A 27928-nucleotide genomic window follows, 5' to 3' on the forward strand; every position below is an offset into this window, starting at 1 on the left:
GTCTGCCAAAGACTGGAACTATTAAACAAATTCATACTGACAACAACTGATGCACATCACAATAGTGTTTGCATATAAACTGATGAAAATCCATCAGTAATAATTAAAAAGCTGAGGAAGAAAAAATATAATTCACTCCTTTTTATTTCCATAACAAACAATTCATATTATTGACCAACATGATCGTGTCAAGCATTCATCCACAGTGTATTTTAGAGTTATCTGTGGACTTTATTCAGATGTGATGTTACATGATGTCATATATTTTCTTCCTCCTCTTTTCATCACCTATGAAATGTTTCAACACCAAGAGTCTAGTGTGCTTTTAAGTGTGTTAGATATCCTGATCCTGCTTATACAACTAACACTAGACAATAAGGCAAAAGGTACACATTGGAGGCACAAAGTTTAAACCAATTACTCTCTAGGATACGGTGGAGCGAGGAGAGAAGAAAGGAAGATGGTTCACATGACTGGAACAATTACTTCTTGGTGCCGGAGAAACCCTGCAAACGGTGGTGCTCCCTTAACCTGCAGAGGAAAAACAACAAGATGAATAAGTAGTAGCCACTTATAACTTAATTTTGTAAAGCTGTTGGCCTTTATTCTTATGATTCACGAGCTGCTAACCTGACAGCATTAATCCTGATGAATCCAGAGGCATCACAAGGGTCGTAGTCGCCCTGCACATCCATGCTGGAGAGAAAAAAGAATCAGGTGAGCCAGCAAAGACCAACCTTCAAATTTGAGGTTTGAGGAAAAGAGAGCTGAAGAGCAACCATGAACTAAGGAGAAAAGCTACAGCATATTCTGGCAACCAACCAATTGAAATGTTTGGCATCATCACAGTAAACACAAGCGATGCACAACATATTCGACTACTGGGATAACTGGATCATTGATAATCTGCTCTTTTGAAATAATGCTCTCATCGATCCTCCTCTGAATGCTCTCCTTTAGCACTGCTCGTCCTGAATGACGGAGAATCAATACAGGAGAATGAAAACGCGCTCGTGTACACAAATGCACAAAAGATGCGCATAACCCATTTAAAAACAATCCCATTATAGCAACTGTGAGCTAAGTGTCGGGATGATTTTGTAATCTGATGTTTGTCTTCTAGTTTATCCACTTCTTCTGGAAAAAAAAAAGTAGTGAATATAAAACTTGTGCCGGTGCGTGTTCGATGTCGAGGCTGCTTGTTGTAAAGACATCTCGTCTCAGTGTGTGCGAGTGCCTCACAAAGAGTGCCCGTGTGCTGTGTAATTACAGCAGTTTCTACCTGCAGTGTTTAATACACTCTCTTACCGAGTTCTCTCCTCCCCGTGACACCCCCAACTCCCAACGTACAGCTTGCACTCATTCTTCAAAAGCACTTAGCAAAAGAGGAAATTGCCAACAAATGATAGGATAAACACTATAAAAAGAAAGGCCGACAACTAAATCATCAACTCTCAATACAAGGCTCCCTGCCCGGCACCTGAACACCATTATGAATGAGTGGCCACAAAGAATATGGCACTTTTTGTGTGTGTGTGTGCGAGCATGTGATTGTGTATTTCTTGAAGAAACCCTGCAGTCTAATTGAGAGTGGAGCCAGCCGAGAGCGAGGAGGGTGACATTTCTGTCTCAGATGGGTGCGGTGACGGGCTGTATTACCACTGTGTTAATGACGCCGTTTACTGTTGCCCGCCGAGAGCCAACAGGATGTCAGCGGGGGTTTCATGCCTAATCTGGTCTGTGTGTGTATGTGTGTGATTGTGGTGGGTTTTCATGTGGTGCGAAGAAAGTGTGTGCGTGAGACTGCTGCCTCCAGGTGTATCAGCGACAGGTACATGTATATGTCAAAGTTAAGATAAACCATGACAAGCCTTTTAACAAAAAATAATAATTATACAACAGTGGATTATCCCACTTATACAATGGGCCTTTATCACCTTTTGAAATGTTTTAATAAGCAATTTTCATCTAGATATTGTGAGGCATAGTGTAAAAATATTGATTCTGATGTACATTTTAGCAGCATCTTTGCCTTATTTGGGGCATTTTATGCATTTTATTAGACAATGGACAGCTGAAAGCTGCCTTGAACTACAAGGGCTTATAAATAATTAAAATAAAATGTGTACTGATGAATTTAAATGTTTTTAATTTGCTAGTATTTGCAGTTTCACTTGCTTTTCTTTTAAAAAATTATGTAAATTTCACTGTTAATACACAGACAGCGAGTCCCAGATTCAATCGTCAGTCATTTCACTTCTCTCTTTCCCCATATTTCCTTTCTCCCTGCACTGCTGCAGACAAACAAAGGTATTAATTAGCCAATTTTTTTTTTAAATTAGACCCTTCTACCAGACATATCTTCATTTACAACTCAGCTAATACAAAAATCTGAGGAATACTTGAGGAACTGAGAATAAATGTCTGTTTTGTATGAAAACAAAATCAGAAATTTTATAACATTGTCTTCATTATTCTTGAATATTAATTTTTGCACTGGCCTCAGAAACTGGTATAGTGGTCAGGTTCGGGTTGGCATTACATTTGAATGTCAAGTCAACAAAAAGACCTAGGAAACTGTGTCTGCATGCAAAACTGAGTGAAGTCATATCTACTATGGAGTTCATTTTAGGCTTTAGTTTTTCAGTCTTTGCCTTATATTAAACAGAACACTCCCCAGATACAAACAACTGAGCACTCTTAGTCCAGGGGCATGTTATAAACTTGTGACTCACTGTGTGTGTGACTGCACTCGAGACCGATTCGTGACAGTATTATTCTTAGATGTTTCGAACGAGCCCCTTATTGAGGAACCATTGTGCCCATCTGTCAGAGGCCCTGAGGACTTTGTGATGCTGCAACACAACACTTTGTCACACAGACGTGCTCTTCCAGCTAAGAAAGTGTCTCTACAAGGAGAAGTGTTGAAATAAGAAAATGTGAATATTTTTAGTGATTTGCTGCTCTTAAAGAGTGTTGAGTTGGAATTTATTTGGAGGTTGACAGAGTTAAAATGCTGAACTGAAAACAGAATATTATTCACAAAAACCGTAACAAACCAATAAGGATTAAAAGAGCTGAATGAGTTCCCTGTCTGAGTACAGTATGATCTTTTTTTTTTTTGCTTTCCTTCCCACGGGCTCAGAGGACAGAATATACACACACCGTATTGATTTTTATCTGGCTTTTTCACTTGCGAAACCAGTCTAAGGAAATGAATGGCTGACTGTGTGAGGCATATTTTTTGTCTCCCTCTTTCTGACCTGCTTAACTAGCATGACACCCCGCTACTTTCCTCTTAAAAGCCCAGTGAAATCACCTCTCTCCTCTGGCTGAAAACACCATTAGCTCTCTGACTCTAGGGTACAACTGGAGTGTGTGTGACTTAAGTGGAGATGGAGAGCCATATGGAGGGGTTTTTACTTTGGTCAGTGCTGAGCCTGCCCAGAGGGCATCAGGGGTCATCCTCCTGAACAAACCCACTGTTACCACAGCTAAGAGGCCACGGGGGTGTGGGGTGGGGTTAGGGTCGGGGGCTGCCCTGCAGGAACTGAGCTTGACACTCCTCTGATGTCTTTGTGTACAGGGTCGGCTTAGTATGCCGATGTGGAGGTCATCAGAGAACTTGGGCAAGCTGACCTGACGACAGGCCGACTGGTGAACATGTGGAATAGCAGCACTGTGCCCAGAGCAGCCGCACACAGCTGTCAAGTCAGAACAAGCACGAGCTTTGATCCACTGACACACGGTTGCTTCTGTTTTACAGCCAAACTGACACAGATTTTAGTTTTTTCTCTGCTTACCTGACCAACTCTTCATTGTACAGAGATTTGGACGACTCTCGTCCCAGGATGTAAACCTGACCCTTGAAGACGGACAGCTGCACTTTGCCCTCCACGTTCTCCTGAGACTTGGCTATGCAGTGTCGTACAAAATCACACTCTGGACTGTCCCAGAAACCTGCAACAAACAGTAAGGCTTGTTTGGAATCAAGATATTAGGTTCCAAAGTGTTTTATTTCCCTATTTAAACACAAAAGAGACAAAACCTCACGTGCTTGCTTTTATTACGTATGTAAAAATGCTATATTTGTTGACAGTCTTACTTACCAAATAGTATTTATACAAATAATTTCACGAAGAGTTTTTACATATCAATTAATTTAATGCAAACTTAAAAACCTAACTAAATCAATATTTGGCATTATCTGCCAGATATTGATTTAAAACTGCACACAGTTTTTCAAGATACCTGGCAGGTCAGTTGTTCCAAGCATCTTGAATAAGTTGCCACAGGATATTTGTGTATTTTGGCTCTCTTTGTGTTATTTCTGACTCCATGATGCTGATATCAAGGCTCTTTTATGATATGAGATTTCTGTGCTTTGGGTCTAATTTCAGTCCCAGGTGAAGTTCATGCACCTCTTTCTTTTTTTCCCCATTTTGCCAACCTGGACCATCAGTCTCTGAGACAGATGGGCGAGGGATGTGTCTATATGTTCAGAGGTCAGGCACGCCCCACTCAGCAGGGGTCCTCATCTCATCAGCGGCTGACCTCCACCTCATCGTCTGGCCATGCTCAGAGACACAATCCTTCCCTGCTTTCACTCCTTCGAAATTGGCACAAGGTGACGGCCAGGACAATTGCACAGGCCACGGCTAGATTTTATTTTGATCTGTATGTCAGTTGCGTCTACATGTCACTTACGTCTGTATCAGTGAATGAGAATTGATCATTTTGTCTATTTCTTCTAAAAACAATGACATATTTGATCTGACAGTGCTGCTCCAGAAATTATTGCTTGCTTGTTTTAGATAAACATTTACTTTAATATACATGATTATTCTGAAGCGAAACCAAAAGATTTCAAAATGCCATTTAATGTATTTTAATTTATTTGACCACCAATCAGCTGTTTACTTTCTACTTGTCAAATTCCTGCTGCGCTTCTCTAAATTGCTGCAACTTCTCTTATAAAAAACTGTTTGGGTGAATGGTGCAGTAAAAAGATGCAGGACAGGTGGGTTGTTAACATAAGCCCCACTGCTCACCGTCTGCTATCTGCAGAGTTATTAATGATTTAAACCCACAATGGGTTTAATCTCTGCCCTGCTTCTGAAGGTAGCACCTTTATGTGTGTGTGTGTGTGTGTGTGTGTGTGTGTGTGTGTGTGTGTGTGTGTGTGTGTGTGTGTGTGTGTGTGTGTGTGTTTGCTTCCTGTCTCTGGAGGGTATAACTGAAGCGGCCTATTAGTCGGTCTGTAATGGCACTGATCCTATTATGTGGATGAAGGTGCAGGGGACTGGAGACGGAGCAGAAGGGAGGATTAAGATACCTGAGCCAAGAAAAGCTCGCGCACGCATGAAGACGTACTGAAAGCACAGGGGCGTATGGACACATGTGGCACCGTTAGTTTTCTCTAAAGCAAAAGTGTAACAAGCGCTCACCGTTGTAGACAAGTTCGGAGAAGCGGATACCGAGTCCCTGCTTGATCCTCCGCACCTCTTTGTCCATGGTAAAGGTCTCGATGTCTAAATGGGCCTTCAGCAGAACTGTGCCTCCTGGGGTTTCATATATTCCTGATGAACACAGCAAAAAGAAATCAACATTAAGCAAATTAACACAACTGCAGAATTTTAAACAGGAGATGACAGATCTTGGAAGAAGCTGCATGCACTTCTACCAGACTGAATTTAATCCATCTTGTTATCTACATGATTTTATATTGTCTAACACCTTTTTGAAACCCAAACAATGGAAAATTTATTGTTAGTAAGACATGCTGCAGAAAAACTGGGTTAGTACACATAAGCTCCTCCAATACATCTTTTATTTTACCGCAACCTGTGGCATCATAATCTTTGAACAACATCCACTGGAGATGAAATGACAAGCCTGCTTCATCTGAACTAACTACAAGGAAAAGGCTCTATTAGCCATCAGCCGTCTGACAGACAGGCCTTCATGGTGCTCACAAAACATGGATGAGTATGTCCTGGGTAAATGACAGGGTAGGAGGCCCCTGCCAGCCTGGAGTCTGGACCAGGGCTCTGCCTACCCTGCAATTTACCCCCTCTGGACAGGGAGGGAGGGGTGAAGGAAGAAAAGATGAGGTAGATGACAGGAGAAATGAAGCTGTCACTTAAATGACAGCTAAAACAAAAGGAGGGCAGGGAAAACTGCTACGAGACAGACCTGACAATAGAAGAAGGGAGCTTTATCAATGACAACCATTTTTGTGAGAGCTGAAATTTGGAGAAATGGTAAGTGCTGTTTCCCTATTCAACACATGGTTCCTCACATCATCTGTCAGTTTGAATGGTAGGTGCACCTTTTTTGATTCGAGCCAGGCTGCCAAGCTGCCAAAGAGACTTTTCACTGCAGCCAACACCAGACTGCCAAATCTCACAGTTTGTCTGGTGTGCTTCAGACTCCAAAACTCTTTCCTGAGATTGAACAGATGAATGCTATTTCATCTTTTCCAATCTGGTGAGCAGAGGAAGTCAAATCCGTGCAACCTCAAACACGGGCCCTGATCTGAAAAATGAGAAGCATTTACTTTGCGCTGGCGGGCAAAAACAAAGATTAGTGATGCTGCTAATTGTCTAAAGCTTGAAAAGGTTTCCACCTGAACTAGAATGGCTTGTGGCTTTTTGATGATCCAGGGCCAAAGAGGGCACGTAGGGACATTTCCGCTGGCTCTATCAGATAAATAACTTAAAACTGCCCTCCAACTCAACTAGGCTTAAGTGCTGCAAAAGAGAGCTAGCTTAACAGAGAGAAGCAAACAATGAAACGCTATCTGGTTGAGCTCCAACAGTGGCAGTTTAGCCGGGCTTAAAGAGACAAAACCCTCAGTGGTTTTTGAGGTTTTAATCTTTTACACAGTTACTGCAGGTATGCTAACCCTGCTGCAGGCCTGCAGGGCTTCAGGACAAGAATCAATTCTTCTTAAGCAGATTCCCTCTAATGATGCAGAATAAACAGGCGACATATGTAAATAAATACAGATAACTATCTTACGATGGATCAAAAAAAAAAAAAAACAACCACAATGAGTAGATTTTAACTTGAAACACTTTGCTATTAGTAGTGGAACATTTTTGTATATAATTTCAGCTGATAAAAATAAACAAGTAAATACATTAAAAATGCTTGTGATGACTATTGTAGTGGAGTTTGGCAGCAGTTTGACAAGAAGCAGCCCGTTCATCAGAAGATGAGGTTGCTTTTGATAGGTGCAGCTCTACTGAGGCCATCACCGGTGCACAGGTCAGAGGCCCTACAGCACTGTGACAGGTGGGAAATGTTTGTCGGGAACACGGGCCGTTGAATGCTTTGTAGCACAGTGACAACATTCTTGACAAACCATTTCAATCCCCTCCGCCTCTGTGACCCCACACAAATAAATATGACCCAACACAAATAAGTATGACACGTCCTCCCATTCGATCCCTCCCATCATCTATTGTGATGGCACAACTGCCATTCCAGAGGAGACCAACGTGTCCACTCAGTGGTAGTTATTCAACCACTTGGGCACCTTGCGCTCCACCTCTTCCTATTGCTTCAGTGGAGGAAACAGCTTTGATCTTTTGTTCAGCCGAGGGGAGAGAAAAGTGGGCTTCCCATTTTCCAATTTCTACCTGCCAAGTTGCGCCACAGCCACAGTCTGCTGGCCAGTCAATTTGCCAATCATAGCACATAGTGTCGTGGGGGAAGAGGAGTGTGTGTATGTCCATGTGAGCGCGTCATGCAAGGCCAGGACAGCACACTGGCTTTGTATATTTACTGCGACAACACATGGAGAGAGCTAACAAAGGAGCTTTTCAAGTTGCCTGTTGATGCCAAAGATAAAGAGACAAAAAACATCCCCGTGTGCAGATATGTGATCGACTGTGTATTTGTGTGTATCCAGTGGAGCATGTGCACCTTTTCCTTATTCACAGTGTGTGTGTTTTCTGTATGTGTGTGCATGCATAAGTGAATGGAAGTAACTTCAGTGTCTATGATTCCAGGTGAACCAGAGGAAAACATTTTCTCTTGAGGAGAGCGCCTTTGCCATCCAGCCCACTTTTATGGAAGCAGAATAGCAAGTGTGACAAAAAAGCACTCATGTAAAATAACTGCAAATTGCATGAAAGCCCTGGCTACTGAAAGGGAGGCTTTTGAACGGCTGCAAAATTAAAATATTGAGAGGTATTTTAGTGCAAGTGCAAATATATCAATCTCGCTGCATTTACAGTATATATCTGAAGATGCCTGTCAGACTAATTTGGCACAAATGGAGAAAATGTCATAACCAAGACAGACAAAACAAGCAACAATTTTTAACTTTACCTCGGGACTTCATGCCGATGAAACGGTTCTCTACGATGTCAATCCGGCCCACTCCATGCTTTCCTCTGAGAGACAAAGACAGGTTCACTGGATGCACTCATACATTATTTGAACACTTTATTAGTTTAACCAACAAGAGGAGGCTTCAAGGTTAAGGGCCCTATTATCATGGCAGCTAAGGAACCAGTTCAAGCATTGCTCTGGCACTTTCTTAATTTCCTGATAATTAAAAACAATGCATGTCTGTGGGGTATTTTGGTGACCACTGCAGAACACTCAGGTGAGCGTTTATTTAAATGAGGCAACACAAAGGGACTTGTTGGTGGAAAATACATGTTAGACTTTGTGCTGGGAATAGATGACCAGGAGACACGTCTGTTTCTCATACAATGTCAATCTGCTGTTACTTTGGTGACAATAGGATTATGCTTAAAATCTAAATAAACTACTTACATAAATACTCCTCAGTCAGTAGATATGTCTACATCAGCATAAAAAATGTAGCTTTATAGTGTTCAAATTAAAATGCCAATGTTATCAGACTGCAAAAATAAGTGATTCTTACAGAACGTGTTGCTCACGGTTATTCTATACTGCACTGAACGCTTCTTCTTCAGTTCATAAAATCCCTGCAGCCATCTCAAGGTAGTAGGACACATACATTGATAAATCTGCAGCCTTCACTCAAGAGGGCTGTAGCAGAGCACAGTGCTATTAAACAGGATATTTCACCATGTTTACCTTAATGAATGGCATGCAAATGACAGCAGGCTGCTACAAAGGAACCCCATTTATTACTACATGCATCAAACTGGTCCTTAATTTTGAACTGGTGTCAATCCTGTGTGTAAGTGCCTTCTTTACAGCTTTCCTTTGAGCAAAACACTTTATTTTTCAAATGCATTAGAGTGCTAAAGCTGTTGTGACATATTTCACTGACCACTTATTAAGTCACGAGAAATATACTTGAAAGAAGAGCTTGACATGATGCATATCAACCACACCTTAATATAGACGCATACATTTACATTTTTTGTTGTTTATTTCTGAAATTAAGGGACCTTTTTATCTTTGTTGAGCTGTTGATCTCATGCATCACAGTGATTGGCATAGTTTTTTTCTGAGCGATTAGACTTGCTGACTTGCTGAGAGTAAATTTATAAACCCTGCACCAATACTAAAAATTCCAATTAATGAATTATGTTTCTCCTCATAATATTTCCACATTTTCATTGATATAGTCAGATTTTACATCGTCTATAAATAGGCTCTTTGATTATCTCTTCTCCTTTATTTTTTTTATAGAAAAGCAGAACAAAAATTTCAGATTCACTTAACAATTCATTCAACACTAATTTTTGTGCTAATTAATTCCAAATTATGCATATTATAAAGAAGCAGCACTAAGTTAAACAGATTTGAGGTTAATGTCTCAAGTTAACAACAATTCCCCTGAAAAATAACTTGAGAAAAAAAATCCTCATGCTCAACATCATGCTCAAAACTCAAAAGCAGCAGAGGAAAATAGATTCTTCTGTGGTATCGGCAGGCTCACCTTTAGTACTTTTCATTTATTTTGACAGTTGGAAAGCAGAGAGGGAAGCAAGAGTGGAGGAGACACGGGAGTAAAAACTGGTGGTATTCGATCCCAGGCCAACAGCGACAAACACTCATCATTCCAGAGGTGGTGAACTTAACCACTGCTCTACCTCTGGGGACTCTTACACACTATTCTGATAGAGAAACTTACTTTCACTGCATTTATCACATTTAACAAGGAACAAGTGAGGGTAAGTTTTTTTTTTTTTAACGAAGCGAAAAATGCTTACCCAATCTCATTGAGGTATGAGAAGATATCCAGCGGAGTGTCTTTAGATGTGCTTTCCTTCACATTGGTCACCCTGACAGGGACTCCTAAAGGAATAACATACATATAAATAACACAATAAGTAGTGATTAGTGGGGATTTTTAATCTTTGATTTAAATGACTTATAATGTATTTGTGACCCATTATCTGGTAATGTTTGATTGCTTTAAAATTAAGCAACGTCACAATCTACTTTGCTGTTTTACGTTGGAGATTCAATAAACTGAACAGCAACTGATGTAACATTTTCTTTTCATAAGAGAAGCACGTTAATCATTTTAAAATGAACTAAAATTATATGTATTACAACAACAGGAGGAAAGTGAACAGCCGTTGAAGTGAATTAAATTACTCTTCATCTTCTTTTCTTATCCTAAAATATATTTGCTCTTGCAGGACATAAACAACAGTGATTTTTAACAGGATGAGAAAAATAATCAACACAGAACACAAGGAACAAGATAAAAATGTAACTTCTGCACAGCGTATATAATCAATAACAACAACAAAAACACAAACACTAATGAAATGATCAATTTCAACGGATTGAATTGGCAAACAACAGCAAAGACTTGATACAATCTGCTGACAAGCACTCATTATCAGTCAGTAAAATCAATAGTCGTCAACTAAAAGTGAAAACCTTCACAAAAGGAGTTGGTGAGAAGGGCTAATAAATTCAAAGGCTCTGCTGATTTGAAAGCTGTGAAATTGTGGGCAGGCCTTTACCTAATTCAATTACACACGCAGCTTTGTTACCCAAACTCTCTTTAGCGCTGAGATTTTTTTTGCGCCACCGAGTGCTTGTGTGTTCATGCGCATGTGCAGGAGACAAAACCACCTGCAGATCCATCACTCATCTATCTGGAACATACTGAGGATTTCTCTTCTATAAAGACACCCACGCTCAGTCCGCACGCTTCCTCTGTGAAGCCACTTAAACCAAGTGCACATCAATCACTGTCACAGACCTGCTTATTCACGGCCTTCAATACGGAACATGGGCCAAAGGTGGAGGCGAGGAAACAAACAGAGACACGGGTGAAAAGGAGTGTGTGTGTGTGTGTGTGTGTGAGAGATGGGAATATAACCTTTTAAAGACTGCACAAGGAGGAAATGAGAAGAAATCTGCTGCACTCTCCATCCCTCCAGTGTTGAGCTCTATACATACTTAAGCATGCTTGCAGTTGTCAGTCAAGCAGCTTTGAAGAGAAGAGCAGCACTTCTAGTCGCCTTTCAGGCAGCGTTTACAAAGCCTTAATAGGAATGACATGTGAGGGACTTGACAAATTTTTTTAGACAAGGGCTTTGTTGATGGTCCATTCTCATATCGCGGGAATCACGGTGGCTCCCATGAGAAGAAGAAAAAAGTACCTCCCAGAGCAGGAGAGGGCAGTAAGGATAGTGCATTCTTAAAACTACGCCCCCTCCCAGATATCTAATAATTAGATTAAAAGTTCAAATAAATTAACTGAGTGTCTGAACGTGGGAGTGTAGGGGCTGGCCTTTCGTCCCTGCGCTCTCTTTCTCCTCGCTCTCTCCATGTTGCGGGTTCTATCATTCACTAAAGGGCTCTTTTTCTACTCATGATCCCTTTCTTCAGTTTTTTGCACCCTAACAGTGCAGACAATGGGAGCGCAGACACAGTTGTAGGAAAAATTACTGCTTTACATTTTTCCTCTCTGTCTCTTTTTCCTCCTCACTTCTTTGGCATGAAAGGAGGGAGGGATGAAATTTTTTTCTTAAAAAAAGGGAGAGGAATGGGGAATAGAGCATTTGACGGGGGAAAAGGTTCCTGTCGTTAAATATTCTTTTTTAATCAGTGAGAAAACTTTGGTGAGAAAGGCAGGGATGAAAAGGTGGGAGGGGGAATGAAATGAAACATTCTTGTGCTGATCTTGTGCTCAGAGGGAGGAGTAGGCTTGGGCCTTTGTGTGGACAACTAAAACAGCTTTTGTCATAGGGCGCTCAATAAAGGCACTGAGAATATGTGTGAAAATGGAGCGCAGGGCCGCAAAGAACCCGCGAAACCAGACTACGCTTTACTAGTGCATCACTGTTTTACAAAAGCACATCTCATCCCCTGACACCAACCAACTTGTTTCATAGTTAAACATTTCTTTGGGAAACTGGTAAAGTGAGATCCCAACACTATTTTGCTGCAGTTCCATTAGGACCTGTGAGGGCCATTTCAATTTACACTTTCCAAAAACACTTTTGGCATGTTTAGTGACTGCAAATATCCCCTGAACTCCTCTTTAATTACATTCACAGCTCATAAAGCCCAGAGAATCTAGTGTCTCTTATCTGATTGATGTTCTTGTACTTCAGCCTCCACCAGTGACCAGGGTTGAAGGGACATCTGTGCCATTTGCCTCAGGCCTGGATGTCTTGCCATTTTCTCTTTGCACAAACATGTGACACTTTCTACCATTCAGTCTGGCGCTCGTGGCCATATATCTAATGAGTGTTTCTCTGGCCCCTTAGGGCTCGGTGTATTAGCTGGAGTTAATGCTTCCGGCCTGTGAGTTTGCCCCCAGGCCAAACGTGGCAGCTTTGGACCAAGTAATGCTGTGAAGGGGTTTAGGATAAATCTGGGTGGTCAGAAGTGGTGATAAAGTGCAGCCGGGTCAGCCTCAGAGCTGTAGGCCTGCGGCTATGACCCTCACTGTTAAGTAATAGGAAGAGGCACGGAGTCAGGAGTGAGTAAAGATGGACAACAACACATGAAGTACAGAGGTTCAGAACTGATATCATTCAGTAAGTTTCCTCTCATGTGGGTAAGCAGCCAAATGCATTGGGGCTTTATGGGTAAAGGGTTTCAAAAACAAAGGTTTGGACTTTTTTAATTTATGGTGCAAAACACTATTTGACTCCTAAAATCTTGACACAATTTGGGGGCAAACAAACAGCAAAGACCACATGGGTGCAAATGACTTAAGCAGTGAGTCCTCAGTTGGTTTCTGGTAAACCAAACCTGACTGCATGTCTTTCCCCTGCTCTGTTTTCCAATATTACCTGCTTGTCTACACTATAATATGTCTAATAATATACAAATTGCAAAAAAATGCAAAAATAAAAAAAAGAAGAAGATCCTGACATGATTGAAGCAGTCATGTCAAAAGACTAATGCAAAATCCATTTCACAAATATGACGGAGAAGATTAATCACATGGCTGAGGTTTTCACATTCATTTCAATTTAAGTGGAAATTAACTGCCGATTATTAATTTTGTTGTATATCATGTGCATGTAATTGAATTTGACTGCATTTTCATTAAATCTAATGCATAAGGTCAAATGAATAAGATCATTTTTGAAATTCGAGACAAATATTTCAATTTTCTTGATAACTTATGCATTTTTATGTCTATATCAAACAATCTTTAGGAGTTATCATCAGGTGACACAACGCACAAACCATTTTTGAACTCTATCTCCAGTACGTCCGGTTCATTGGGAGAATCTTCTGGGTTCTTGGTCATCAGGTACAGGTCAGCAGGAGCATGGCTCTGCAAAACACACAAAATCACACACTCACTGTGGCTATTTCAAATATTTTATCCCCCTCAATGAATAACTTGGACCTTCTGAGACCTCATCAAAGAAACTAAATGAGGGGACTATTGTGTGAGGTGATAACGGACAACCTGAGACATGGCGGGCAGAAGAACGGAGAGACTGATGCGTGAAAAAGAAAAAACCTGAAAACAACATCAGGAGTTGAGTGAAGACAAAAAAAAAAAAATCAATGTTCCATTTTTCTCCTCTATGTGGTTTCATTTTCTCCGTGTGGCCCTTCACCACAGGGGAAGGCGGGGAAAAGCAGGACACAGTGACAAAAAGAGGAAAAGAGCAAAAGAAACAAATGACTCACATCCCTGAGAATGGTGAACACTTGACAAGTCAAAAAAAACACCTGATACTATGACAGAACCTATTTGAGCAACAGTAAGTCTTCAGCCTTATTCTGCTTGTCTGTGAAAATCTCGCATCTGCCGACTCTATCATGTGTCTGCAGTTCCTTAGCCGACTTCTCATCTTCCAGTTTTTCAGCTTTGATTTTCTGAGTGACGTTTCCCTTCTGATTTATTTTCAAATGAAGAATTTTCCTACAACAAAGCCTTCAAGTCCACACCCTGAATTCACTAAAGTTGTCCTGAGTGACAGACATTTGTCGTTTTTCCAGTTGGTGGGAGCCGGGAGTGATTTCAGTAAGTCATGGCTGGGACGTAAAAGAGCGTGGCAGTCCTGATGTGTCCGCCCAGCGATGTGCCCCTCCAACAATTACACAGCATTAGGCCAAGACGATGGCCAATGTCTCCTGAGCTGAGGCAAATTGCAGGGGGACTATGCAAAATAACTACTGGGTGCATTTAAATGGAAAGCTTTACCAGACTCTAAATCATCATACAATAACTAATCGGCATCCGCTTGCCGCCTGTCAGTGAGGAGAAAACGAGCAGCGCAATCACTTTCCTTCCTTTTAACTAAACACCAAAATTGACTGGGAAGGCGTCCGACTCCCTCTCCTTTATTTTCTGCCTCAGTGCCCTGAAAGATGCCAAATGAGAGCGAACAGGAGAGGGACAAAATGACTACCCTAAAAAGCCTTTTGATGCTTACTCTTTGAAGGAGGAATGCATTTTTTGGCTGTCTTTTCAACCTTCAAGTAAAAACACTGTAGAATATAAGAGCCATTAGCTGAAACAATATTTATATGTGGTAGGTTGCTAACTTACAGGAAAACTATAAAAGTATTTACCTTTATTTTACAGATTACATATGAATTAAATCCCATTTGGTTTGAAATTAAGCTAACTTTCTCAGTTTAAAATGTTAATTTTACTCCCTGTATTGGTGTCTTCTTTGACTATAAAATGGTAAAAGCTTAAAGAAAGGCGACAATAATCAATTAAAAACACTACAAAATTTAGCATGCTCCAACATGGAAAGCTCAAACTTATACACTATTGGATACAAAGAGGGGGAAAAAAGGAAATGTAAGGGAATAAGGTTGTTTCCAGTGAGCCAGAGATCAATGCATTTCAATTCAAACCCCCTGCAGGTGGACCTGTCCCAAAGCCGTGGCCCTGAAAGAGAGGAAAAGGTAGAGATAGAGAAGACAGGGGGGCCAGGGCTTATTGGTGGGAAATGGGGCGTGAAGCGCACCATCATGTAGCACAGAGCAGCTCCTTTGGCAGTCTTTGCTTCTGTGATATTGTTGTGCTAAACGTGGCCCATACAGCAAAGAAGGAGGCTGACGCATGAACTTAAAGCAAGTAAATTTCTATCTTTCCACTTATTAGTTGCCTCATTGGTTTTCAATCAAAGCCGGAGGGGCCAAAAGACGTAGAGGTGGCAGGAGGCAGAAGGAAGGGGGAAGGAGGAGGAGGAGGAGAAAAAGGAGAGTTGAACAGAAGAGGATGGTAAAAAACATCTTTGGTGCAGCGGTTTGGAAATGATGCTTAAATCACCATGTTTCAAGTCTGTCCTTCTCTTTAAAATGCAAACATGGCAAATTGAGCCAAGTATAAAACAATATGCATATGATGCGATGGAGAGATATTTATATTCTTAACACCTAAGATGTTTTGGTTAATGTTGGACCGTCAGCTGAATTTAATGAGGACAGCTAAAGCTACGGTGATGCTGAGGTGGACGCAGTGAGCCCTCACTAAGTATTACAGGTCAAACTAATGAGACCTGAGGGCAGCGAGGGCACATGACAAACGCTGACCTCTTTGCTTCAAAGCACACATTCACATGTATACATACACCTATGAGCCCACTTCCTACCCCTACAGGCAGCCTTCTGTCCATCCATCTTCTCCAGCAGGCCATGCGACCAGCAGCAAACAAGCTTTCATTTCCTCTAGGTGAGCTGAGCTTTGCCGTTTCGCTCCTTTACCCCTGGTCAACACGAGCAGTGGCCCGTCGGCTCCCTGATCAAAGAACAAAGTGGGCCCGAGGAAACTCACTGACAGAGGCTATAATTAAGACTGAAGTGATGTTTTAATGACTCGGGACGAGTGTCAGGCTGCCTCAGGGTGGGCTCTGACTGCTCATGTGTGGACAGACGAAGAGAGTGGAGAGAGTGAGGAAACTGGAGGATGCGGAAACATCCAACAACTGGCATATTGTTAAACACATTGGAAGAATGCTACAACATCGGAAATACTAGGTAGTAACAAAAAACTGACCTGTTAATATTAACTAGTGGTTGATATACAGTACTTACAATCTTCTCTGACAGTATTAGACATTTTACATCACAACTACACCATGTACTGTTGTACAGGATAATTGATGACATTCAATTGAGCAAGACTTTAGATTTCATTGTTGTTTTTTTTTTTTTTTTTTTTTTTTTTTAATAGTTTGAATTAATACAAAGCAAACCAAGTAATAAAATCCTGTACATCCAGTACATGCAGTTGTGCAACATTGCATTACTGGTCAAAAAGACGCAAAGCTCTTAAAGGTATGGTCTTTTCAATGTGTAACAGCTCTGAATGAAAAGAGACTTTATAACAACCACTAAGTTAATGCAGTTATGACTTGCATGTCAATAGCAATAAATGTGACTGGATAGATATGCTATCAGCTAGCTGAAGTTGCCCTGAGTGCATGTCTTCACATAGGTTAACGCTCCCAGATGGAGATGAGTAAATGAAAAAGGTCTCCAGGCCATTGTGGTACAGGCTACATGGTTAGGGGTTATCAGGAAGGATATAGTGTTAATCACAGAGTAACCTGAACTCTGCTGACTCTTATCTACAGGAGAACATATGAGCGACCATTTGGACATTTCCTAATCTGACGGCGTTGAGCAGAGAAGGACCATTGTACCACAGGTGGGGGGAGTCGGGGCACTTGAATAGTTGAGGTCCGGCCTAAGCCTTTAGGGCAGTAACTGGAGGAGAGAGAGAGGCTGATACACAGAGAAGATACTTAGAACAAGGTGACTTCTATCAGATGACCTTCGAGGTGGATCAGAATCTGACATGTCAGTTTGAGCATGTGGGGGAGAAATTGACTTTGTTGGTTATTTTTGGAGTTAAATTTGCATTTGTATTCACTACTGGTTAAAAAAAACATTTAAATTAGCATTAAATCTAAACATTATACTTTGATGTTATTGTTGTGATGTAAACCCTGACCTTAATTAACAAACAAACTTAGAAAAAGTCCAATTGCCAGAGGGGTTAAGAGGTTGTGGCTACTGAAAATTACTAAATTATTACAGCTCTTTCAAAGTTCAAAACATCATTTTGTTCCAGGGGTAATGTATTCAAATCCTTTTACCACTTTAGATCTCTGAACCATAAATATTTCATTGTATTTCATGCCATTAATTGATTCAATATTGGAGTAAATGGTCCAACACAAAACCCCCTGAATGAATTCAGTTACACAATACTAACATGATGCATCGCTATGCTATTGAGCTGGTTCATCTCATTCTTCTCAAAACATTTCTCCGCAGGACGACCACTAAAGAGGCAGCAGAGGGGTGGGAAAGGGACAGAGAAAGAGAGTGAGAGATAGAGGTCTGTGAGTTACAGTGGCCCTGCCCCTGCATCTCCACTCCAGCAGTGCGGGACCCCTCGCCTCCTTATGACACCCCGTGCATTGGGGACTCATCTGTCTGGCGCACTGTCTTTGTACTTTACTGTTACTGGTGACATTTTGGTGTCACGGTGTCATGATGAAATGGCTCCCCTCCCACGTCGCAGCCTGCGGCGGCGCAACCAGTGGAACAATGAGGTCCCGAGGAGTTGGGGCTGGAACTCAGGAGGCACCAGCTGGGTGCAACGCCCTAACCCTTCCCCCTCCCCCTCCCAGGCTCCCATGAAATCGGGAATTAGTCGAAGCGTTGCTGACGACAAGTCAGTGTCTGTGTGTCCCAGGCTCTTCCCAGGGCCCGGCGAGGACCCGGGGTGAAGAGAGACACAGACACAGACACAGCAACCAAGGGATGGGAGCTTTGGGGGTCACCGGGGGCAACCTGTATGTACTGCACTGACCTCCGACCCATGCAGAGATCAAACTCTTGTCTCAGCCGTGGCACTGTGAGAGAGTGAGTCGTGTTGTGTCAGATGGAGCTGGCACAGTCAGCAGAAGGACGAGTGGGCTCGCTGCTGTGTCACTCCAAGTGTATGATGCATTTAACTGTACAAAAAGTTAAATGTTTGTCTTTTCACAGCAAGCATAGTATGTGCTTGAGAGGAGGGCAAGGTTCAGTTTCACATGTTAAGAACAGGTACCAATTTGAGAATGGCATCAACTGCGAGATGCACTCTCAGATGCACATTTGATTGTACCTGTGCAAACTGTTGCCTCCTCACCAAATTTTATTTTTACAGCTTCTTGAAAAGTGTTGTCAGTGATTAAAGTTATAAATAAACCCTGATGACAACCAGCACTGGCAGTAAACATGCAATTGTACCAACCAATTTAAGACAAGTAGTTCCGACTAGTGACTTTCCTGGTATTTAACTTGTGCTATTTTATGAAAAGATGATGAAGGGACAATGTGAATAGCCACTGGAATAATATGGCACTTGCCTCTTTTTTGTGGATGTTGACTCAACATTGAAAACTTACCTTGGGATTCTCCAGGATGCCAGACTCATAGCTGTACAGGAATATAGTTTAGAGAATTACATTCTGTTTATTTCTGACTTAAAAGAACATGAATCTGAAATAAGAATGAAAGATTCCTACCCACCTTATATGCATGAGATTGGCGTCCATGCTCCAAGGTGCCCGAGGAGTGACAGGCACTGGGATGCCATGTTTCTACAGTTAGACAGAGAAAGCAGTTGTTGTTTTATACACTGTCTGTCTGAAAACGAACTGCAAGTAAGAGTCACAAGAAAGACTTTTACCGAGAGTTATACTTGCCTACAGAGAAAGTTCTTAATGCAAGAAACCAAGAAAACTATGTCAAGCAGCTGGTTTTTAGCGTGCTGTGTGACCAAAATATGTGTATTTCTCCACACTGCTTTTGTTTTCATGATTCCAGAATGAAAATGGTAAAAACAACAAACATACAAAGACTATCTGGTATGTTAAAAGGAAAAGTTTCTAACTCAGTGTTTAAATATTGCATGGTTCCACAAGTTCACCTCAAACCAGTGAGTGAGAGTTGTTGACAAAAACATCATGACCACCCTCTAGCGGGAAAAATTGGTCAAGACCACCATCAGAAGGGACTGTGTTGAAAAGAAACACAGCCAGGGAATGTGTGTGTGGTCTGAGTGCTTTAATCTGACACTAGCTAATGTCCAATATAAGAATAAGTGAGAAATTACACTACAGAAAGAAAGCAGCAATGTAATAATAAATAGAATTGGATTCTTTATTATATGTGTCAACACTCAATACATATTGGTAAAGGGATTTCTGGTTTTGTTCAAAATATTTTTGATATTTTGTCAAAACATTTGGCAAAGATGGCTGCTTATTGATCCCAAGGAAGAAAACTGGATGTTTCAGCAGCCCAAAAGACACAGAAATGATCCATTTACAACTAAATACAGATATGAAATAGGTAGAGACATGCTTTCAGTGAGTGGGAACCAAATCAATAAAACAAACAAAGGACAACTTTACAATATAAAATCTACGGAAGATATTTGTGTTATAATGTAGACACTACTTTTCTTTTGTCTTGATATGCTTCTAATTGGGAATGCCAAATTTTCAAATTGTATAATTAAATTAACTTAAATGTTTATCAGTGACAAATTTAAACATCATTATTCACTTAAAGACGGAACTTCTTCTGCTGGCAGATTTTCATAGGGATGCTTGTCATTTTATTGCCCTTCATTTTGTGAATCTGTATTTCCAAATAGTTACTGGACTCATCAGTAATGAAAGTATGGAATATGAAAATAAAAATGTATTGATGGAGTTACCTGTGCATATTCCATCAGGTCTGTTCTCCCACGGAAGCGATTGTAAAACTCCGGGATCCTCCACGGTGCAATTATCTGAATAACACAAACCAGAGAAAGAGAGAGAGATTTGTCTCTGCTGCACCAGCGTTAATCTATAGTAGATGATATCAACGTCTTCATTGGTATTGGATGAAAATGCTTTTAAAGTAAAATATTGGCACTACTCAAATGCACACTGATGGGAAATAACTGTCAGGCTAAAGTTGTCAGTGCAATGTTGTAAATTGTTGCAAATATGCCATATTTTTCATATAAACTGAAGTAGTTTTCTTATTTTGTCCAGTGAATGTGTACTTAACTTTTGCACTGCATTATATACTTGTGTTTGCCAGGGAGTCATTATGATAAGAGTAGGCAAAATACATGGTAAAAAGGGTGTGTGCACACATTGGTATCAGCACCAGCAATCATCCAAACCGAGTTGGAAAATATCGGTAGATATAATATCGACAAAAATCTAATATTGTACATCTCTATTTCACTGTACGGTTGCAAAAAATGAAACAGTAAACTCACCTTGACCTCAGGGTAGAGGGCGTAGCACGTCAGCTCAAAGCGTATTTGGTCATTTCCCTGAAAACCAACATTTAACAGTTTAAAATTAGTAACGATAACTGAAAGTGTGCACAGAGAGGCTGCAACTAACAAGTATTTTTATTATTAGTTCATATTATCTATATTTGCTTGATAAAGTAAAAAAGAAAGTGAAAAGCCCCATTTGCTATTTCCAAGAGCTGACATGTTTTGCTTTTCAAAATCCAAAGATCTTGAACATTCTATTATAGAAAGCTTAAAAATAGCTCAAATCAGATACTAAAACAGTTGCAGATTATTTTGCTGTCAAAAAATTAAGGTCTTGCTTGCCAAACTATTCAGCTGCAGCATTTACTGAGGGTTAAGCAGCAATGTTTGCATGTTTTTATTGACCTGCCAAGGCCACGTCCTGCCCGAGTGGTTGTTCCTAAAGTTACCTGTACAGTACTCCATGTGTGTTTCCACCAAAAACAGCTGGAAGGTAGCTACATTTTCTAAATTCCACTCATGAAGAAGCCACAGCTGTAGATGGCTAACTTCATGATGTGGTGTTTGTCTCCATCTACAGGTAAAATATGGTTGTGGCATTTCAACCAATGAGGTGGCAGTCTCTAGTTGATAAATTTGAAGTGGAAATAAAACAAGAGAATAACTATTAAACACAAGAAAAACATATTGCTAATTTTGAATGCAATCATAACTATTTTTGATTGAATTGTAAAGTTACTGTACGTAAAGTGAACACAATGTTATGACCCTACACATCTTTATCACCTGACTCTTCAGCTCCACTCGCCTGTTACTGACTTTCATTGTGAGTTTCAGCTCCTTGTTGAGCAGTGCGGCACACAACTTGTCACCACTTTCATCCCTTTCAGCTGCAGCTGGCGGCAGCAGTGACTACACATATTTCTCTTATGGGTTGATGCAGACCAAAAACACAGCAACATGAGAGCAAATATAAATACTTAGTCATCAGGTAGATATAAACATAACTCAAAACTAATTTTTATGTCCCTCTGTTACAGTGGATGCATAAACCATTTGAATTATCTTTAAAGGCGATGTGTCACTGCTGTCTGTACAAATTATTAACCCATTGTTTGAATGTTTCCCCATTTAAACTATAAGGAAGTAGTCTAAATAAATCTGATTTCCATGCAGGCAAATCTGATTTGTTTCTAAAATCAGATCATTAGGACAGACTGTCGACACTGTTACTGGAAGGGATCAGATTGGATTTCCATGTCAAGATGTCAACCTATGAACATTGGTTGCTCTGGTAACAACAGAGGCATCAGTGACTACATAGTTGATTTCTTAACAGCAGACAGTTTATTTTGGCATCTGTCCATTAACTGTTGTCCTTCACAGTGTTTTGATAGCAGCAGCACAGACTCTTTTTAGCACTGTCATGTGGATTTGATGTCGCTGTGTGTAGCATCACATTGCGAGTGATTTAAAACACACTGACATCCAATTAAACCACCCAGAGCATCTGGACTGTGATGCATCTGTAGAAGTAACAGTAGAGGTTCCACGTTAACTTTTAAGCATATTCTGATTCAAGTGATCTGAGAGGAAACTTGACTCCTGCGCCTCCTCTTGTTTTTAGGGTTTACAAAATGTAGCCCTTGATGGCAGATTTTAGCCAATCATAGACGTTTTCACTCTAATAGCAGATAACTTTGTATAAAGAGAAACAAAATGTGAAGGGAAATCAGGATGCAGTGGAACAATGGGTTTAATGCAACACTTTTTGATTCACTGTAGCATATAGAAAGAGATAAGAGCAACATTCTTCACAAAAAGGCCTTGACTCACTGTCTGAGCAAACTAAAATGAAACATAATGTCTAATGTCTGCACAATAGAAGCAGCAAAATACAGTATGTCAGCGCAGGTCTCCTCACAGCTCACCCTCTAACTTTCTCATTTATGGAAAATGTAATTTAATGCACAGGTTTTTTTTTTTTTTTTTTTTTGGTCTGTTTTTTTTTTTGTGTGTGTTTTCCTGTTGCTAAATAACACATCTGTTTTGTGTATTTCCATGCCAACTCACCTAGGACCTCCCATGTGATATCATGGATTTTCCTGAAAAAATCTTGGGAAACAAATCATGCAAAAACTTCTAAGTACGGAATCTTGCAAAATCCCACTGCTCTACTCCAAACACTTTTTGAGTTATGAATTTTTGAAAATAAGCCCTCTATATTAAATTTTATAACTTCAACGATTCTTCTGAAGCATCTTTAAAGCCTCACCAATTGCTTATTTTTCACAGCATTTGGCTGATTTTTCTTAATGAATATCCCAGAAACATCAAGAAAAAGCTGGAACTTATCATGTCACTCGCTAATGCAGAAAATTAAAATAATAAAAAGCTATCATTTATCTTCAAAACAATAAATAGTACTAATACTAGTACTTAGTTTTGTTGTACCAAAACATCATTCAGTGTTACATAAAAAAACGGATAGCCACAGATCTTCCTAAAATTAGCTTTGGAGCTGGAAAATCAATTTTTTTAGGACATTTAACAGTATTTTTTTCCAGGAAGGATAGTTATTGATGTCTTTGAAAGTTTTGAAGAAAATGTCTTCATGTTAATTGAGAGCAAAATAAAAAATTAAAGATGTTATATTACTCCTTCATTATTACAAAAATGACCATTTTGGTGGAAGAGCTCCAGGATGTTTTTTTTTTTTCCTCCAGATTTCCCCCTACTGCAGCTTTAATAGCAACTGCTGATGGAACATTTGTCAGCCTGAGGTCTACACAGCACAGAATATAAGATGAATAAATGTTGGAATGGTCATATAATTTTTTTCTGACCAACTGTATAAACCCTGTCTTGTTATTTTCAAGAATAGTTTAGATACTTGTCTACTTTACAAAACATGAAACTAAAGTTTTACACTCTTCTACTTAAAAAACATTCTATAAATGCTGTAAATGTTTTGGATTATAACAAAATACAGAACACAGTCAACATATCATGTACACATCAAGCAGACATTTTAAGACATGGTAATATGTCTTCCCTCAAAATGTGACAAAAGTGCAATGTGACTCTGCATGAAAGTCTGTGTTGAACTCAGGATAATTAAGTTATTTTTTCACTTATGCCCACTCATGCTTATCAGACAGACATTCTGCAAGGCTCCAAAATGCAAAAGCACATTTAAATTTTAATTTGAGGTGTAGGGATTTGATTAGTTTAGCTAGTGATTCATGCAGTGTGAAGAAAGGTCAAGCAATAGAAATGTTAACTTCACAAGAAACTTCTACCTTTTTTAATGAATAGATGACTGAATAGAAGATAATTACAGTTTCTGAATGAGGGAAGACATAAATGGCTTTAGGGAAGGGTTGCTTTTTAACTTACTGTTGCAGTTTGATTGAGGAAGTTAATATTCAAACACATGACCAAAATCCAAAGTTTATTGTGCTCTAGTTATGTAGTTTTAGAACATTCTATGTGGGATGTCCTAGTGGATCAGTCACCTTGTTTATAAACCAGCATATGTAGGGCTTAATTTGAGAAAAGAAAACTGGTTTCCAGTTTAATTTCATAGCCCTGACACCTGCATTTCTGTCCTAGTTTTAGAACAAAGAAAAATGTGAACAATTTTGTTTTAGCCAGGTGCTGGAATGCAGAGTGTAGTTGTAGTGACGTGTATTTGATTTACCTTTCCAGTGGCACCGTGGGATACAAACTGGGCACCCTCCCGGCGGGCGATCTCGACCTGCCGATGGGCGATGCAGGGCCGCGCTACCGCAGTGCCCAGCGGGTATCGGTCCTCATACACAGCATTGGCCTGGACTGCAGGCCAGATGAAGTCCTCCACAAACTGGGAGCGCAGGTCTTCAATGAAAACCTGAAATGGAACAGAAGCAGGGAAACAGAAGAGGGCTTTGCATTGCATATTTGATTCAATTAATCTCTGCAGCTTCTATCGTGAGAAATATTTAATGATTTAGATTTCCCGTCAAGGAAAAGAAATAACTGTGTACCACAGAAAGGCTTTGTGAGACAAAGGAAAGGAACATTTTTCATTCAAGAATAAGAATAAAGAATCTACTGATTTAAATTCATTACAGTATGATTTGACAGTGGAAATTTGCTTAGGGCAGAGCTTTATCATCATCCTTTTAAAAGCAGTTATTTATTGGTGTATCCAGCTGCTTGGGGGCAGTTCTGGCAAAAAGCCCTACATTCATGAGCTATGACGCTGGAATATCACACCTGGGGAACAAATCAAGAGCAAATATGAATAAAAATATGAATTTTAAAGCATTTTTAGTAAAAAAATTATTATATTCATCCAAAGCAGCGTCACATTTCATTATCTCTCACCTTCTTTGCACCGAGGCTTTCTGCCTTTTTTCGCGCTGCTTCAAAATCTTCATCTTGTCCAATGTTGGCCTGTAGAGACACATTTAATTGCAAGTCAAAGTGAAGCAATTTAAAATATACGACAGAAGCTACACCAACATGACACAAACCAACGTTAGGTTTGAACACTTCTGTAGAAATAAATGCATCGACACACAGGCACATGCCAGCGCAAGTGTTAATTCCAACAATCCACCATCTTGTCATTCAGAACACATGCGTAGAGGAGATGTACCAACTTCGTCACAGCTGAAATCAAGCATGAACACCACTTAAGGGCATGAAGAGGCTGTCAGATCTCCTGAGCTGAACAGGGGATCATTCTTCTAAAAAAACTGATCTAGTAAACACAACTGGCATATATAACTATTTAAGAATGCTTCTGATATTCTGGCAGATTATTATTTTAATCTCAGTGTTTTTTCTGACCATACAGTTGATTATATAACACAAATGCTGCAATTTATAGCAGTACAACTGCACGGCACCAATGTCCTTTATATTAAAATATATCAAACAAAACCTATATTTTGCACAAATAACTTGTGAATCATTGCTAAATATCACGATCATACACATACCGGCACACTGAATTTAAAAACATGCCATTTCTCTCTGCTTCTTGGTTCTGCATTCACTTTGTTATTTTGTAATTTCACGAAGCGCTGCACTGGATCAGAGCAAAAGCCAAAAAGATTTGGAGAGTTGTCCCACGTGGGCCTCAGCAGTGAACTATAGACGATCACCCAACCCCCACACTGACCCACAGAACCACAGAATGAAGTTAGACAACAAGAAAATGTGCCTGCTGTGCACTTCTGACTGGCCACAGGGTGAAAAGTAAATCCAGTGAGATTTGCGCCGGCTTTATGAAGTCAAATCCCGTGGTTGCCAGATAACCAGTTCTGCAGCTCTAACAGGTTGTATAAGAACAGCTCACAGAGGACTCTTATGGCAAATGACAACAAGCTAACCCTTGCAAACTGCAAAACATGATGTGCTAAAGCAGATGGTTTGGACAAATGAAGCCACCTGTCGAGCTGCTGTGCACACACTTGTCCGGAAACCTTACCAAGTATGCGATGACATTGTAGCCCTGCTCCTTGAGCCACACCAGGATGCAGGACGTGTCCAGTCCGCCGCTGTAGGCCAGAACCACCGTACCTTTAGACATGATGCAGGTCCTCTCAACACAGGGAGGAGCTGTGAAGTAGCAGCAGAGAAAAGAACGGCACTGAGTCATTTATATCACTTACTACCCTGCTGAAGTGGAAATGTCAATATGTAACCCAAGTAGACTTACAATGTCAAATCAACTTGTGCCCCTTCCTTTTCAACCTAAAACAGAAGCTGAAGCTACAGGTACTTGATCGAGGTGAATCTTGTTTATTGATTAACGTTTGAGTGATTTATGGTGGACAAAATCCAACATGGATTCAGCTTCTCTTATATGAGCTACTTATGCTTCAATAGCAAATAATGAACAGACAAAACAAATGACTGGATGTTGCCACTATATTCTGATAATTTAGAGATTAAATGAGTAGTTGGTTGAGGCAAATTTCTTGGCAGTTATTGAGAAGTGATTAATTTACAATGGATAAACTTAAACAGACTCTTATATGATCTACTTCAGTTCATACTATTGCACAGACAAAAAAACAAAGAATTGTTGATCCAACTATATTCAGGTATTTTAGAGATTAAATGAGTAGCTGATAGAGGCAAATTTCTCGCCTGTCATTGAGAATTGATTCATTTACAGCGGATAAACTTCAACATAGACGCAGCTTTTCTTATATGACCTACTTATATTTCAATTCATACTATTGCACAGACAAAAAACCTGTTGATGCAACTATATCCTGGTATTTTAGGCTCCAAGATGCCATTTTATACACACAGAACGAGCTTAAAATTGCATTTCTCGTTCTATTTTCCTTATAAGATGTTGCTCGTTTCAATTTTAATCACTTTTTCCGTCCCAGCAGTCATTTTAACTGCACAATCCTGTCATTTCAATTAACTTCCCGTTATTTTTTTGTTTGCATAATAATCACATCCTTTTTTTTCCCAGTTGGAAGTAAAAGTCAAAGGTGTGAGCATGGATTAAAGAGGATGATGACATCTCTGCATGAGTTTTCCTCATATCCTTCCATCTGCCTGTTTAACGGTTTGTACAAAAATGTGTGTTCCCGTAAAATATGTTCCCTCGCCGCTCACAGGGAACGAAAAATACGAAATTATTCCACTTCAGGGTACTAGTTCGGCCTATTTCATGGCACGGTGTTATGAGAAATTTGAGCAGCGTTAATAAACAACACGAAAATAAACGTTGGTCAAACCTTTAGCTGCGTCTCGTGACAGCTAGCAAGGTGTCAAGCTAGCAGCGACTAAATTTAAGCTAATTTACAACAACGACAACAACAACACAAACACTTTTGGTTATTTCTGCCACAACTTAGCTGTTTTTACCGTGCTTTTCTCCAACAAACGCCACTTTGCGGTTGAATTAAACAGACGAGCCCAAACAGGCGCTGTATGTGTGTGATTTTTTTTGAAAACGCTGCCTCAAATATAAAAGCAAAAAAGCAAGTTGTACTCACAGGAGAGAGGTTTTCTGTGAAGCAAACGGACGTTTAAGCTGGTGTCCTTCGCTGAGGGATGAATGCAGCTGCAGCAGCCTGTTGTGTTGGGTTATGCTGGGTTGTGTTGGGTTGTGTTAAGGTCCTCCTCACGTCGCGTCACCAACGACACATTGAGCCGCCTGTTGCTGCTTTATTCACATGGATAGAAACAGTAAAACACACACAGTGA

The 27928-nt window shown here is 40.2% G+C and overlaps 1 protein-coding gene across 1 annotated transcript; it reads right to left on the reverse strand.

Moving 5' to 3' along the window:
- Positions 1-126: 126 nt before the first annotated feature.
- ass1 (argininosuccinate synthase 1) lies at positions 127-27873 on the reverse strand. Its single transcript, XM_023282805.3, has 15 exons — positions 27718-27873; positions 26184-26314; positions 25073-25141; positions 24405-24593; positions 20696-20752; positions 20138-20212; positions 18943-19013; positions 18819-18849; positions 13630-13720; positions 10170-10254; positions 8341-8405; positions 5448-5579; positions 3804-3960; positions 631-696; positions 127-531 (listed from the first exon to the last, which is right to left on the reverse strand). Exons 2-15 carry the CDS (start codon positions 26283-26285, stop codon positions 483-485), a joined length of 1239 nt encoding a protein of 412 aa, XP_023138573.1. The 5' UTR covers positions 26286-26314; positions 27718-27873; the 3' UTR covers positions 127-482.
- Positions 27874-27928: the final 55 nt, after the last annotated feature.

This window comes from Amphiprion ocellaris, chromosome 17 (assembly GCF_022539595.1).
Source record: "Amphiprion ocellaris isolate individual 3 ecotype Okinawa chromosome 17, ASM2253959v1, whole genome shotgun sequence".
In the NCBI taxonomy this organism is placed as follows: domain Eukaryota; kingdom Metazoa; phylum Chordata; class Actinopteri; family Pomacentridae; genus Amphiprion; species Amphiprion ocellaris.

Excerpts from the sequence above, each read along its gene's own strand:
- ass1 (XM_023282805.3), bottom strand. The coding sequence starts at position 26,285 with ATGTCTAAAGGTACGGTGGTTCTGGCCTACAGCGGCGGACTGGACACG. Across the intron at positions 20,213-20,695 it reads CCCTCTACCCTGAGGTCAAG|ATAATTGCACCGTGGAGGAT; the intron begins GTGAGTTTACTG and ends TGTGTTATTCAG. Across the intron at positions 18,850-18,942 it reads GCCAATCTCATGCATATAAG|CTATGAGTCTGGCATCCTGG; the intron begins GTGGGTAGGAAT and ends ATTCCTGTACAG.